At 40.4% G+C, this 16,387-nt stretch overlaps 2 protein-coding genes across 6 annotated transcripts in view; one reads left to right on the top strand and one right to left on the bottom strand.

Annotated features, from left to right (window-relative positions):
* dync1h1 (dynein, cytoplasmic 1, heavy chain 1) overlaps positions 1-11,582 on the bottom strand; it is a 44,876-nt gene extending 33,294 nt beyond the window's left edge. Inside the window, 13 exon segments of the mRNA XM_048192042.1 lie at positions 2,572-2,748; positions 2,828-2,968; positions 3,040-3,186; positions 3,428-3,577; positions 3,658-3,837; positions 4,206-5,282; positions 5,369-5,596; positions 5,666-5,937; positions 6,016-6,202; positions 7,402-7,657; positions 7,761-7,934; positions 8,013-8,100; positions 11,237-11,582. Coding sequence (XP_048047999.1) covers positions 2,572-2,748; positions 2,828-2,968; positions 3,040-3,186; positions 3,428-3,577; positions 3,658-3,837; positions 4,206-5,282; positions 5,369-5,596; positions 5,666-5,937; positions 6,016-6,202; positions 7,402-7,657; positions 7,761-7,934; positions 8,013-8,100; positions 11,237-11,489 — 3,330 coding nt within the window. The 5' untranslated portion in view covers positions 11,490-11,582.
* A 49-nt stretch (positions 11,583-11,631) lies between these two features.
* ppp2r5ca (protein phosphatase 2, regulatory subunit B', gamma a) overlaps positions 11,632-16,387 on the top strand; it is a 19,569-nt gene continuing 14,813 nt past the window's right edge. For 2 of the 5 annotated variants that reach the window (XM_048192043.1, XM_048192047.1), the window contains exons 1-3: positions 11,632-12,114; positions 12,273-12,335; positions 12,848-13,001. In XM_048192043.1, coding sequence (XP_048048000.1) covers positions 12,088-12,114; positions 12,273-12,335; positions 12,848-13,001 — 244 coding nt within the window. In that variant the 5' untranslated portion in view covers positions 11,632-12,087. The remainder of the gene's footprint in view (positions 12,115-12,272; positions 12,336-12,847; positions 13,002-16,387) is intronic. The other 3 variants (XM_048192044.1, XM_048192045.1, XM_048192046.1) reach the window with 3 other exon arrangements.

Below are 16,387 nucleotides of genomic sequence, written 5' to 3' on the forward strand. Positions count from 1 at the left end.
GTAACATTACTTTCTATAAAAAGTAACTGTTACCTTTTTAAGGAGTAATGCAATATTGTAACATTACTTTCCATAAAGTAACTAAGTATTGTAATTAGTTACTTTTTAGGAAGTAACGCAACATTACTTTGCATAAAAAGTAACTGTTACCTTTTTATGAAGTAACGCAATACTGTAATGTACAATTTTCCATAAAAAGTAACTAAGTAACGTAATTAGTTACTTTTTTATGAAGTAACAATTAAGGTTGTCACGATACCATAAAAATGTATTACGATACTATACCAGCTGAAGTATCACGATACCAAGTAGTATCGCGATACCATGCAGTATACAAAATGAACCAAACTTTCATAAAAACATGAAAACAGACCAGATTTTTCTCTGAATACTTCATTAATGAGAATGAATAACAGGCTTTTATTATCAATCAAATGAATCATTGTAAACAAAATTCATCTTCAAATTCAAATTCATCTGCACAGAAGCTGTATGAACTGACATTACGATGTAGCATTTATGCATTTACACTTCAATTACAATTGCATAAATAATGTTATGATATTAATGTTTCAAATATAAAAATCTGAATATAGAAATAAAAATGTTGGCGGAAAAAAATGATAGAATATACCTACTTTTAGATGGTAAAAAATGATAGAATAGACCTACGTTTAGATGGTAAAAAATGATAGAATAGACCTACTTTTAGATGGGAGACTAAAGTAGCCAGTAGGTGGCAGCAAGTGTTAATGATTAAGTCAATGAATCATTCAACCGATTCGTTCAAAACGGCTGATTCATTCAGGAACGAAGCAAATGACTGTCTTAATGAATGGATTAGTGAGTCAGTGACTCGCCCAATTTGTTCAAAAACAGATTCATTTAGAAACGAAACAAAAACAGCACTCTTGCTCGTGTCACGAACTATCAGGAGCATTTTTGCCAGCCTATCTTGAAATATCTAACCCTGACTGGAGAGCAGTATGTATATTAAAACATATAATACATTTATAATTATAAAATCACGATTGATATGATTGATAAGAACCGAGTGCAAACCCGCTATAGTTTATTGATGAATGGAATTGCATTTGTCTGAATCGTGTTCGCAAAGATGTTTCTAGAAACAAACTATTTATTCTTTTCCAGAAGTGGTGAAATGAGCAACGGAAAAACTGTGAGAATTCATTCGTATATAAAGATTTTATGATGTTAATTAAGTGAATTTCAGACCCTCCAGATAAAATGCACTGCGAACAACAACGTGCAAGCGCAACTTTATCTCATTGCAAAACTAACTGAAGCATCAGGAAACAATAAGGCGCTAATTCTACAGAGCATTTACTACACAGGGCACAGCAGACAGTCAACGGCAGTCTCTTGTAATGTTTTTGCAGGCACATATGTTCAATTGAAGTGTACCTGCCTCACATACAACATTCCTTACGGTACTGACGATACTACCGTTTAAAAAATACAATGGCATCGCCAGTATTTTGAAGCTTTGGTATCGCGATACTACCAGTAGTACCGGTACACCGTGCAACCCTAGTAACAATATTGTAATGCATGACTTTCCATAAAAAGTAACTAATTGTTACCTTTTTAAGAAGTAACGCAATTTTGTAACGCATTACTTTTTAAAAAAAAAAGTAACTAATTGTTACCTTTTTAAGGAGTAACGTTATATTGTAAGGTATTACCACAAAAAGTAACAAAGTAACATAATTTGTTACTTTTTATGAAGTAACGCAACATGGTGATGCATTACTTTCCGTAAAACGTAACTGTTACATTTCTAAGGAGTAACGCGAAATGCTTTACTTTCCATAAAAAAGTAACTAAGTAACGTAATTAATTAATTTAAGAAGTAACACAACATTGTAATGCAAATTTTTCCATAAAAAGTAACAATGTAACGCAATTAGTAACTTCTTATGAAGTAATTAAATATTGTAACATTACTTTTTATAAAAAAGTAACCGTTAACTTTTTAAGGAGTAATGCAATATTGTGACGCATTACTTTCCATAAAGTAACTAAGTATTGTAATAAGTTACTTTTTTTTTTTTAGGGAGTAACGCAGCATTGTAACTTTACTTTCCATAAAAAGTAACTGTTGCCTTTTTATGAAGTAACGCAATATTGTAATGCACAATTTTCCATAAAAAGTAACTAAGTAACAATTTGTTACTTTTTCATTAAGTAACAATATTGTAATGCACGACTTTCCATGAAAAATAACTAATTGTTACCTTTTTAATAAATAACACAATATTGTAACATACTTTAAAAAAAAAAAAAAGCAACTAATTGTTACTTTTTTTATAGTGTAATGCAATACTGTAACACATACCTTTCCATAAAAAGTAACTAGGTAAAGCAATTAGTTACTTTTTCATGAAGTAACATTATTGGAATGCATTACTTTCCTAGAAAAGTAACTAAGTAACATAATTAGTTACTTTTTTATAAGTAGTAACGCATGATATTTAAAAGTAACATTCCCCAACACTGACTGTCTACAGACAGAAACCTCATGGCTAAACTGAGCAGCTTCCTTCTGACCTTTCCGTAGTCTATGATGACCGGTCCGAACTCCTTCCTGGTTTCTGCGTTGTCAAATGTGCCTCGTGCTTTGCGGATCTGCACCAGCAGCGCCTGCCACTTGTTGAGATCTTCTCCCAGACGGTTGTAGATGTTCTCGGGCTGCATGTCCCACAGACACTGATACTGCAGCCAGACCTGATGGACCAAACGCAGTCAGTCGACTGTTCGCGTATGAATACAGTACACTCGCTCATTCAAAGAGAAAAGACGCTACCTTGACATACTGCTCCACCTCGGACACGTTCTCCTTTACAGCATTATACGCTTCTTCCAGTGCAGATGGACCATCGGGCATTCTGGTCAGAGCATTCCTGTAGAATTTCTCCTCTTCGGATAACTCGTAGTGAACACCGACCTGTTTAAAAAGCAATCGTTAATGCAGGAGCAGGAAACGGAAAGCAAGTGCAGAGCAAACCAAACACAGACCTGATATCTCTGACTCTGGATTCTGGGAAGAGACAGAATGACCATCTTCCAAGCAAACATTTCCTGGTACAGCCTGTAGCGGCAGTCTTCAATCGGCGGGTTCAGATAGATGACCTGGTTTGTGATCCTCAATTCATGGATGACATTCTGTTTGGACAAAGAAAACGTGACGTTCAGTGAAACTGGATCTGGATCTGACTGGACTGACACCATCATATGAGAACAAAACTTGATCTGAATAATGACACACTTGTCTTTTTAGAGTTGGCATCATTGATTCAGCTATTTTCCTGTTATTACTGTGAAGCTGAAACTGTATTGTATAAAGCTCAATAGAATGAAAGCTGACTTGTCTAGACAAGCTCAAAGCTCCACAACAACGACTTGCCTTAATCTTCGGTTCTCCTCCAGGCTTGTGACTGACTTGAGGAGCCTCAGTGTCCATGTCCACATCAGCCTTGTCCTCCATCTGACCCCTGAGAACCTGCGTCCAGGCCTTGAGTCCAGCCTGCAGACGCACCCCGAGGATCCGCTCGATCTATGGAGGAAACGCACGTTCACATTTGAGCGAATATGACCCCGTAGACAGACGTGTCTCCTCTGTCCAGCTGAACTCACCTCGATGTCCAGTTTATTGACCCAGATGGGCAGGTTGGAGTAGGAGTGCAGGTTCAGGTCATCAACAGCCTTCTGGATGCGGTTGAGGATCTCAGTGAACATCTTATGCTCGTACATGCAGGTTTCAAGCGAACGCACCTCCAAATCAATCTTCTCCTCGATCAGAAGAAGATCATCCACCTAAGAGTGAAATACCCACAAATCAACATGACATTCACATCTCTTTTCATGCTGACTGTATGCAACATTTACACTACCAACAGAAGTAGGGACACACACGACTTAAAGGTTGCAACTTTCCATCTCTCAATTCAGACTTTTTAACTCGCAACTGTGAGTTTTTATCTCACAATTCTGAGGGAAAAAGACAGAATTGTGGGATAAATGTCACAATTACCTTTTCTGAAACAAGCTTCCATAGTAGGAGCTTGTAACAAAGTTCTTCATCCATAATTTTGATGAATATTAGTCAAAAATAACAAAGAACGAGTGTGTGTGTCCAAACGTCTGATTGATACTCTAATTTTCCCGGTCTCGGATTGCTCGACCTTTTCTTGGAAGTTGAAAACGGTTTCCGCCAGACGCTGGACGTATGGGTCGAGTTTGTAGGACTCCCAGACCAGAGAGATGCCCTCGGTGATGAGCGCCTGCACCTCCTTCTTCAGACCGGCCACCAGCAGCGAGATGGACGTCCTCTCTTCCACCTTCTCGCAGGTGCGCTCGTACGTGCGGACGCTCTCGATGAGCGAGATGGCGAACGGATAGAGCTGATTGGCCTGATGGGCTTTGTTGACGATGGCCAGCGGCACGCGGAAGCTCAGCCACTTCAGGTTGCGCACTTCCTTGGAGAGCGTGATGATCTCCGGCAGGAAGTTGACTTTGAGCTTCAGCACGGTGCCGGTGCGGCCGCGGGCGCGCGTGTTCTCGATGGTGAAGATGCGGCCGGACACGCCCAGGTTGCGCTGCTGCACCTTCCGCGCCCAGTCGTCGAAAATCTCCTGCGTGTTGAGCTTGGCGCGGAAACTGTCTCCGTCCTGCTTGAGCTTCAGACCCTCCACGTGGTTTTCCCAGCCCTTCCCGAGAACGTCTTCCACGCGCTTCATGTAGGCCGTCAGCTGCCGGTCGATCTGTTTGGCCCAGATGATGGAGCCCGAGACCGGAGGGAGATCTCGCACGTGGCTCATCTTGCAGGACTGGCTCTGAGGGTACTGGACCTTGAACTTGTCGTGCAGAGACTCGATGTCGTCTTTGACGCGCTGGATGAGCTGCGTCTGGTACTCCCGGATGGCTCCGCGGATGTGCGGCCGCACGAACAGGGCGTTGAAGCGAGAGAATATGCGGAACATCTCGTTGGCGTTCTTTGCGGTGCCCAGCTGGTCACGCAGGCGAGCCGTGATGCGCGTCTCCACGCGGTCGATGCGCTCGTCGTAGCGCTTCATGGCCGCTTCCCAGGCCTCCATTCCCTCCTTTGAGACGTCCAATCCGTCCACTTCCTTCACGTTTTCATAGGCCAGATTGACTTCCTCGATGGCGTTGGCATCCGCAGCGTCGAACAGAACCTCGGCCACCTTCATATCGGCCGGCTCTGCAGTCTCACCCTGAGCATGCTGGGACACGGCAGACACCTGCAAAGACATGAATAAATGCTGTCGATCAGTCAAAAGACTTCAGATGGAAACTTCTCAACATCAGAACAGATCAGATTCGGCACCTGAGGTCTCAGCACGCGGACGATGACGGCTCGGAGCTGCTCGTGCTGCCGTCTGAATCGCCGCATGTGGTCCAGGCGGGCCTGAAGCTTCCGGTGCGCCGGACTGAGACGCCACACCATCTTGAGATTCTCCTCCCTCTTCCTCTTCACGATGTCCCTCAGGAGCACCTGCAGCTTCTCGTACTCGTCCTCCCACGTCTGGAAGACCTCGAAACACGCCACCATCACCTGCGGAGGAAGGAGAGCGTGAGCGGAGACCTGCGCATGCACCGGCGCAGGAGGTTAAATCAGCCGTACCTTCTCAAACTCCTCGTAGGCCACGTGCATGAGCTTGCGCGTGCCCAGGACTTTGAGCAGCTGAGAGCTCAGGTCTCTGGAGATGGCCTCCACCAGTCGCAGCGCGCGCTGGATGGGGTATTTGGTGTTTCGGATCTTGCGGAGGTGAGTGAAAATGGCCACCAGCGCCTGCCGGATCTTGTCGAGTTCGGTGGCCGACAGGAGATCGTTGAGGGGGAAGTCCTTCATCAGGGGGTTGTAATCGTTCACCGTCTCCACAGCCTGCTTCAGTCCTGAGAGAAACACACAACCAGCGTTAGACGAGAGGAAGATCGTGAAACGACAGTATCCTTCAGGCACGGACGCGTCACCTGTGTCTGTGTCGAAGCTGACTGTGGCGTGGAAGCGTTTGCCGTGCTTGAGGATGTCCAAAGTGAGCAGGACCTCGGGACTCTCCCTCTTCTCCTGAATACGGTTGAGGGCGCGTTCCAGGTTCAGCCAGAAGCTGATCTCCTGCAGGGCGGTTCCTGAGGCAGGGTCTCGGTCCAGTTTAGTCACCTGCAAACACACAGCAGCACAAACCTGAAACAACTGCACAAAACATACATGAGCTCATCATGATAAACCAATCGCCAGAGCTGACACACACATTCAGGTGTGATTGTAAAGGGATGGTTCGCCAAAAATCACTTCCTCTCCTGTCATTTTAAGCTTTTGTTCTTCTTCAAAACACAAAACTGACGCTTCGAAATGTTCAAAACACACATAAAGCACTCAAGTTTGGTAAACGGAAGCTCATGCTCACGAGAACCAATGAGGTTCATTCTTGCAGCACTTTTGAGGTTCCGCTAGAACCAATGAGGTTTGCTCTCGTGCGTCAAGCAAGCTTCTGTTTACCACATTATTCAGTTTATCAAATACTCCATGTATGTTTTGAACATGTCAAAGCATCAGTTTCGAAATGAGGGCAGGTATTTGATGACAGAATGATCATTTTTGACTTTAACTCTGTAAAGCCTGACATATGAAATAATATTCAGAAAAAATCTATTCTTTTAATGGAACAGTTGATAGAGTTTTAAAATATTTTGACTAAAAAGTTATGTAAATGTAAAAAAAGAAAAGTTTGCTTATGTGTTTTTTGTTGAGTATAATATATGATCCATCAGGTTCATATAGTCTAATATAGTAAGAATATGGAGCTCAGTTTTATTCAGAGGCTCAAACTGTGCAAAAATAAGCAATTAGGTGCAGATGATGATATTTATATGACGTTCTAATGCTTATAATGTAAATCAATGAGAACAATGACATAAAATGCATATAAATATCAGTCATCACCAATAATGCATGTTTCTGCATGCTGTTTTTCTCATGTGCATTTCTCATTATAAGCCTTTAAAACCTTTATTTAGATTTCATTGCTATTAATGTTGGATGACAAAAGATCAATTGATTTGACATTAATAATACAACGCTCTTTTGTGGGGAAAGTTAAAATTATCAGCATACCATTTCAGGGTTATTGTAGGCCAATACCATTAAAGAACACCCCGCAGCTCTTGCTCACATGACATTACACTGATAAGTCACTATTTGTATTTATAGAAGGCAGCAGAAAATGAGACGGATACCTTCTGCGCAGATTCAGTCTCTCTCACATGTTTTCACACTGACGCGATGTTTTTATTCTGATAGATATTCAGTACCGTCATTTGAACGTTAAAGGGAACGGTGAAGGACAGCGAATCTCAAACCTTCTGTATCTCTCTGATCCAGCGATTGACGCCCGACTGCAGCTGGTTCAGGAAGCTCGGGTCCTCCACTTTATCCCCGAAGTCTGTGACCTTGGGCTTCTCTCCGCGCTCGTAGCACTGCTTGGCCACGTTGGTGATGATGGGGTGGATGAGCAGGCTGATCTCGGGGATCTCGATGTTCTGCTGCAGGTGCAGTAACCCCATCTCCAGCTCCGCGATCTTCTTCTCCACCGAAGGGGCCATTTTATCGCCATCCCTGATGGAAACAAACGAAATGCTTCATTACGTCTGCATCACGATTGATTTCTTTCATCATAAAACCCCATGATGTCGGAGGAGACGCTAAGAGCTGAGGTTACCTGTCGGCTTTGCCAGACTCTCGGATGTAGGATTTGAAGTACGGAGCCACGGCATTGCTGATGAAGGAGTGCAGGGTCTCGTACGGAGAATCTTCACTGAGCGTCAGAACTCGCACCTGAGTGGAGATGGGTTTGTCTGCGTCGATGACGCCCGTCCGCTTGATCAAGGCGAGACTGAAAGACCACACGTTCCTGTTAGCCATTAGAGCTTCACACAGATCAGATCATCACAGGATTGAATGCGTGCGTCACCTGTTAGATTTGAGCCCGTAGTGGATGTCGATGCTGATGCTGTAGGAAATGCACTCGCGCTCCTCCTCTCCTTCGTCGCCGACATCCTCTGTGTTCAACGACAAAAAACAGCCAGAAATCAGCTCGACTGTATTTGAACATTCAACATGACTATTAGTGAATCAGGTCACTGAACCCAAACAGAAGAAAAGCAGCATGTGACGGTGAGGAGCATAACCGGACCGCTGGTGTCTGTGTGTTAATGCCTGGAGTCTGTAACAGTTTAACAAGAGCAGATTCACACACACGACAGACACAAAACATCGCTAACGTCCCGATGCAACGGTCACTGTAAATCACTGCAGTCATCGTAACAGGGCGGGGCATTGCCACTCATTTCATGATTCCATTTACAAACACAATTCGATTAATTACACAAAATTACTTTTTAATGACATAATTGTGTTTCTAATTCGTTTTTTATTTATAAACATTGACTATCATAAAAACGTCTTTTCACTTGTATTCAAACATATGTTAAATATTAAAGAACAGGTTAAGTACAAATATAATCAATATATTTATCAAAACGCTCTAGTTATTTTTCTAGCATAAACTATCAAGTTTATAGTCATTGAATGGCATTAAAGGCACAATATGTAATTTTTCGCCACTAGAGGTCACTTATTCAAAACAAAGGCGTAGCTTGATGAATCATGGGAGGTGTCGTCTTCACGTCTATAGCCGATGGGGTGTGGCTGAAAGCGCGAAACATGACTCGAGAGTGGTGGGGCTTTTATTATGCCGCAGTCGCCGCTTCCGCTTCTTCCGGTCATGAGTATGTGGGGTAACACAGCGCTGTTTATCATATTAGATACATTTATGTGTTGAAAGTTGTTATAATGTTACTCTGCGTTCGCTCGGCGGCTGTTATGAGACACTCGTCGCACACGGCAGTGAGATAGATCGATATTAGGTATGGTTAAAACATGGTACTCACGGTAAATCAAGAAAACGAGATTTAAACAATGAGACTTGCTGTGTTGGGGGGATATAACATGATTAGTTTTCTGCCAATGAATGAATCCAAACAGAAGAAAAGCAGCATGTGACGGTGAGGAGCATAACCGGACCGCTGGTGTCTGTGTGTTAATGCCTGGAGTCTGTAACAGTTTAACAAGAGCAGATTCACACACACGACAGACACAAAACATCGCTAACGTCCCGATGCAACGGTCACTGTAAATCACTGCAGTCATCGTAACAGGGCGGGGCATTGCCACTCATTTCATGATTCCATTTACAAACACAATTCGATTAATTACACAAAATTACTTTTTAATGACATAATTGTGTTTCTAATTCGTTTTTTATTTATAAACATTGACTATCATAAAAACGTCTTTTCACTTGTATTCAAACATACGTTAAATATTAAAGAACAGGTTAAGTACAAATATAATCAATATATTTATCAAAACGCTCTAGTTATTTTTCTAGCATAAACTATCAAGTTTATAGTCATTGAATGGCATTAAAGGCACAATATGTAATTTTTCGCCACTAGAGGTCACTTATTCAAAACAAAGGCGTAGCTTGATGAATCATGGGAGGTGTCGTCTTCACGTCTATAGCCGATGGGGTGTGGCTGAAAGCGCGACACATGACTCGAGAGTGGTGGGGCTTTTATTATGCCGCAGTCGCCGCTTCCGCTTCTTCCGGTCATGAGTATGTGGGGTAACACAGCGCTGTTTATCATATTAGATACATTTATGTGTTGAAAGTTGTTATAATGTTACTCTGCGTTCGCTCGGCGGCTGTTATGAGACACTCGTCGCACACGGCAGTGAGATAGATCGATATTAGGTATGGTTAAAACATGGTACTCACGGTAAATCAAGAAAAACGAGACTTGCTGTGTTGAGTGATATAACATGATTAGTTTTCTGTCAATGAATGAATCCAAACAGTCTAATAAAACACACTATATTAAAGCGTCTTTGGTGTTTCCATAGTTTCTACAAAATAAAACTGGAAATCGAGGGTAGCGCAGGTATGATGTCATTACCCGCGTTTCCATTACAGATTTGCGCAAAACTTTTGCGATATTTTCTAAATATCGTTAAACTATTGCAAAATGACAACGTTTCCATTAACCAACATTATGCGACTAAAATGTCTTTTTTCCTCTCGCTCACGCAAGCGTAAAAATTTTTTTGCGATATACAGGAGATTTTGCGAAATTGAAGTTTCCATTGGGCGTATTTTCAGTTCACACAATTTAAAAGGTAACCGATACGCGGCTATTGACAGGCGACACACGGACATGATCAGCTTCCTGGTTAAAATTGCATATTCCTCTGGATTCTTGGAAACATTTAGGATAATGCAAGTACACAAGTCAACAAAAATATAACATTGTTCTAGTGTTTTTTTTAGATATTTTAATTAAAAAAATCTAGCATATTGTGCCATTAAATGTGACGTTGCGTGACATTGTTCTCCAGCTGTTTTACCGACGCAGTTGAAACACTGATCGATCGATTACACGAGACATGATTCATTTCAGTATCTTTCAACATTCCTTCTGATGTTCATTCATGTTTATTTGGTGCCGTAACTAGTAGTAAAGAGGAAGAGATGCAAATTAAAGAGACACAAAAACATTTATTGTGTGAATTCAGTGATAAAACTGACAGAATACGAAAGCTGAGACTGTTTACAATCATAACTAACAAAGCTTATTGTGATTATTTTGATGGCAGGAGCTACAAGTAATGCTTTGAGTGAAGTTTTGTTCGCGCATCAACTGAAAACAACTAAATGATCGATTCCTGGGGTTTAAGAATCGATACCGGTTCCTCAAAATGAGAATGTATTAAAATCGATGAATCGATATTCTCAGCTGCAGCTGGACTCAGATCAGATGATCGTGACGTCACCGATCTGCAGTGCAGCAAACACGCCCTGAACGCGCATCGATCACTTACTGTTGACATTTTACCACAAGTTCAAGCAGTTGCTTTACATCCATGTTTCTAAAACGAACATATTAACTAAACTTCCATTTTGACACATGAGCAAATCAAACAGGGCGGGGCTGCACAAACCCTGCGATAATAATAAAAATATCACGAAATCGATCACAGGCTCTTTAAACCCGCACAAACATTGCAATCCTTAGCTTAATAATGCATTTGAATGATTTAACCTTTAAGATGAGAGTTTAATTGATGACTTTTAACCTTTTTGCGCGTTCCGTTCCACCAGAATCGAGTGAATCTGCGGATCTGACAGGAACTTTCTCATCTGCTCGAGCGCGCTCTTCTCCTCCAGCGCGCTCTCGAGAGATGCGGGCGCGTCGCCGCCATCTTCCAGCAGCAGCGGCACGAGCTTACGGATGTGTTTCTGCAGAACAGACGCGTCCGCCACCGTCTGCACGGCAGCAGAAACCTCCATCCCGCCGCCACCTTCCTCTCCTCCGCCGCTGTCAGACATTTCCCGACACAATGAGCCGCAATGAGCCGATGATTGAGCTGAGAGAGATTGCGCTGTATCACGGACTCTGTCACATCACCGTATGACCAGCGCCCAGCGCGTCGGCAAACTTTATTGTTTCACGGAAGTCTGTGATATGTAGTTTTTCCACCATAGGAGTGTAATGAGTGAACGTGACGCTTGAACTACATTACCCAGAAAGCCGAGAAGCGTCACACGCGCCGGCGTCATCGCCATTTCTCATGTATCACACCCAATTACATGACATATGAAAGAAAAGATAATAATATAAACACTTACATAATTTAATAATGTTTTATAATAATTATTATAAGCAGATTTTGCCTTCAACTTAAGGCAACATAAAGTTTTATCGACTTTAAAAGCATATCGCTCACTTATTAAATGAGAGTAAACCTGAAACCTACTAAATCCGAACAATAACTCACATAAATCATAAACTAATATCTGCTCTGAACTGTAAATGGAACGGCTTCTGTCACGTGACTGGCACCTGTCAATCAGCGCTCGCGCGCGCGCGTGTGTGTTCAGGTCCAGTCCTCACAGCGCGCGCTCATAGATCCTGTCACGCGTTATAATGCCGCATAAGTCAAAGAAAGACAAGGTAACACTTTATTTTGATAAGTTTATAGATTAACTTTAAGATTTCTTGATAATATTGTAGTTAGATTAATTAAATTAACTTTTTATCTATCTATCTATCTATCTAAGTTTGTATTCTGTTCTGTTATGAAAATGTAAATTGTTATTGACTATTTTTAGAGTGTGAAATCCAGCAGAAAGGGAAGTAAACAGCCTGAAGATGATCAGGATGAGGTAAATGAGGTAAATATTGATTATTGGATGAAAATAGGTGAAAACTTTCATATTATTTGACATTGTTTCATTCCATGTTTCTAACTTAAATCTGATATTTAGCAATACACTTAATTCTTCATACTTTTCATAGTTTTCAGCCATGCCAACATTGATTTTTGTCTTGATTATGGTAAAGTAGGTAGCCAAATCATAAATATATTGGATTGAAATTAATATTATTAGGTTAGTTCATTATTTAAGATGTTCTGTGCCATTGATCTCATTCATTTCAGTTGTTAATTTGCTTTCAAATACCAGGCCATTCGAATATATGAATATCTAATATAAACTGTGAACATCATCAGACATTAATTAGCAATGATTGTCATTGTTGTACACTGAGATTATGTCAAACCAAATCCAGTGCTTGAATTCAGTGGAGTGAGTGGAGAGCGGCTGGGAATATGACACAGATCTGATGCCAGCTTCAGGAAATCAGGGTTGTAACAGGAAGCTGCTCTGCGTGACTCTGGTTTCAGCAGGGTCTGAATAAGAAGATCAGTCCCAGAACGCAGCCGCTGCGCAGCAAACATCCGTCCGACCCGAGTGCGCTGAAGAAACACCGCAGACTGAGCACCTCGTGCTTCCCCATCAGTGTCAACCGCGAGCTGGAGCCGCTGGACGCCCTCACAGGTACATGTGTGTGTGTGTGAGAGAGATCTACTACATCAGTGTTTTTCTCCGTCCTAAGCAGCAGTTCGGGCCTTAAATTAAGAATTGATGCTCCGCGTGGATCCTGGTCTTTCTCTTAATGAGCAGGATGTGCGTGATGCATAATTTAGATCTGAGCGGATGCTCATGATTGTTGACCTGCATCTCAATGACACGTTATCTTCAGGTCAGAGGTGTAAAGAGTACCTGAAAACCATACTTGAGTAAAAGTATTGATACCGAAAATTACAAGTTACAAGTAACCAATTCCTATTCGACTTGAGTAAAAGTCTTAAAGTATGTGATTTTAACAGTACTTGAGTATTTTACTCGTGCTGAATGTGCTCAGAGATGCTCTAGTCCTGAGGGACATGCCCGTGAAAATAAGAAACGATAGATTTGTAAGATGAGAAATCACGTTTATTTTCTAAAATCAAAAGAAAACTGAACACCTCAATATTGCAATAAATCAAGATCGACACAACAACCTTTTAAACGTCTACAAACTCTCAAGTCTCAGATGAGTTCAAGTGCACAGAAAGGCCATAATAAACCAATATCCTGCAAAACGGTCTTGTCAATATAGCGGATAAATAAAACAATGTTAATTAAAATTAAATAGTCAAAGTCTACTGTACGTGCTGGTTTGAGCCTAATCACCAGTCATTTCCTCATCTAATAAATCAAACACCTGCCTTGTTGACAAGTTTTAGGTGAGTAAAGGCAAAACGCACAAGATACAGTACCTTCAGTGTCCTTAGATGGCGATATCACTTCTTTATATCAGAAACAAACTGCTGCAGAAAAAGTTAGATGTCATGAGAAATGTAATCTGTAATTGCATTACTCTTCACAAATGTAGTGGAGTAAAAAGTACATTTACTTGCTCAAAAATGTAGTCAAGTAGAGAGTAAAAGTTACCAATATCTTTGATACTCAGTTCAACTACAAAGCAGCCAAAAAGTACTTCACACCTCTGCTTCAGGTTCATCTACAAGACACACGCTTATGTCAAAGTCATGCTTTTCTGCCTTTCAGTGACATGAAAACAGTAGAAACTTGCCTTATCATATCATGTGACTCCTGCTTCTCACATCATCATCATCAGGGATTTATTGATGAGTTAATTATATTCTATTAGTTTGACGTCTTTTTCCGACACATCAGTAGCATCTGTATAGTCAGAATCACCTGACGGCCTTCGAAATGTAGGGCGGGGCTTGATTTTGTCTGTGGGGAATTGATTGGATGGTTGTGGTTTGCTATTGGTGGATCTCATGTGAGTGACAGGTTGCCCCGCCCTCATCATCAGAGAAGAGAAGAGATGCTGCAAGAGGAAGATATTCTGATTCAAGATTACCAGAACATGAATTTAACACAATAATGATGTGCAGCGATAAATCATACTGCAATATTCCATTAAAAAACAACTGTCCATTTTGATTTCATGGGGACTTTAAAAAGCATTGGGTCATTCTGTGTCAAATCACCCAGAGGTCCACAGCTCTAATTTTTGATTTTCATAATATTTTTTTTTCTGTAGAAAGACAAACATAAATAGTGATGAAAGCCCAAATATTAAATGTCACAGATGTATATTTACTGAGTAATCACTGTTTTGTAGATGAGGATCAAAATGACCATTTTCACCAAATTAGAGGAGTGTAAAAATGACTTTATAAAGATGGCAGCATCATTATTTTATTTTCACACAGAGATTGGAAGATCTATTAGTGAAATCTGTTGACTTTATCAATCTGTGTTTCATTATATGCCAACAGTGACAGTTCAAACATGGGAAAAAAGCACTTCTTGTGTTCTTTTCCTCAAGTTTGCATGTCTGTAACTCAAGAAGTGTTAAAGATATCTTAATATCCTTTTAGATTCTGGTTCTGAACAAACTTTTCTTCTGGTATCTTCATTTTAAAGGCCCTCAATGGTTCAATCCCAGAGATATGGAGAGCTTAATGCGGCTCCATGAGTAAATTCTACACATTTTCAGTGGTCAGAAATCAAATGTGGGTCACTTTGGATGTGATACTTTTTTCTTTAACGTGTCGTCATGATACTGCGTATTTGAACTCTTGGTAGCTTCAGAAGCTGTTAAAATGAACAAAATCCCATCGTCCAAATATCCCTAAAACTGATTCAAATATAGATTCTTATAAAGACAAATTAATGTGCCTCAACTAAACCAATTTCAGTGGATTTTTGGTGCTCAGAGAGTTATGTTTTATGCAATTCTTTTGATAGAGAGAAACAAGATACATTTCTAGTTTCAACATTATTTATTCTTCAGATATTCCTCTTTAAAAGCAGAAAGTATCAGCTGTGTGCAAAGTGAATAATGTTTGGTTTTTGATCACTGAAAACAGGTAAAATTCAACAATTTGAACACAGAGCTGCTTTGAGATCCCCAGGACTGAACTATATACGGCCTTGAAAATGAAGATTTCAAAAGAAAAGTTTATTAAAAATGAGAATCTAGAATGATATTAAGATATCTTGAATATTTTTAGAGTTACAGACATGACAACTTTGGAAAAGGAATATTTATGGCACTCAGACAGGAATTTTCTATGCAATTGAGATGATGGAAAAACACAAGATACATTTCTAGTTTCAACATTATTTGTTCTTCAGATATTCCTGAAGTATCATCTTTATACAAACTGACCCACATTTGATTTCTGACCACTGAAAATGTGTAGAATTTACTCATGGAGCCGCATTAAGATCTCCATATCTCTGGGATTGAACCATCGAGGGCCTTTAAAATGAAGATACCAGAAGAAAAGTTTGTTCAGAACCAGAATCTGAAAGGATATTAAGATATCTTTAACACTTCTTGAGTTACAGTCATGCAAACTTGAGGAAAAGAACACAAGAAGTGCTTTTTTCCCATGTTTGAACTGTCACTGTTGGCATATAATGAAACACAGATTGATAAAGTCAACAGATTTCACTAATAGATCTTCCAATCTCTGTGTGAAAATAAAATAATGATGCTGCCATCTTTATAAAGTCATTTTTACACTCAAATCTCAGGTGAAAATGATCATTTTAATCATCATCTACAAAACAGTGATCACTCAGTATATATACAGTACAGTCCAAAAGTTTGGAACCACTAAGATTTTTAATGTTTTTAAAAGAAGTTTCGTCTGCTCACCAAGGCTACATTTATTTAATTAAAAATACAGTAAAAAACAGTAATATTGTGAAATATTATTACAATTTAAAATAACTGCTTTCTATTTGAATATATTTGACAAAGTAATTTATTCCTGTGATCAAAGCTGAATTTTCAGCATCATTACTCCAGTCTTCAGTGTCACATGATCCTTCAGAAATCATTCTAATATGCT

Source organism: Megalobrama amblycephala, linkage group LG5, assembly GCF_018812025.1.
Source record: "Megalobrama amblycephala isolate DHTTF-2021 linkage group LG5, ASM1881202v1, whole genome shotgun sequence".
NCBI lineage: Eukaryota > Metazoa > Chordata > Actinopteri > Cypriniformes > Xenocyprididae > Megalobrama > Megalobrama amblycephala.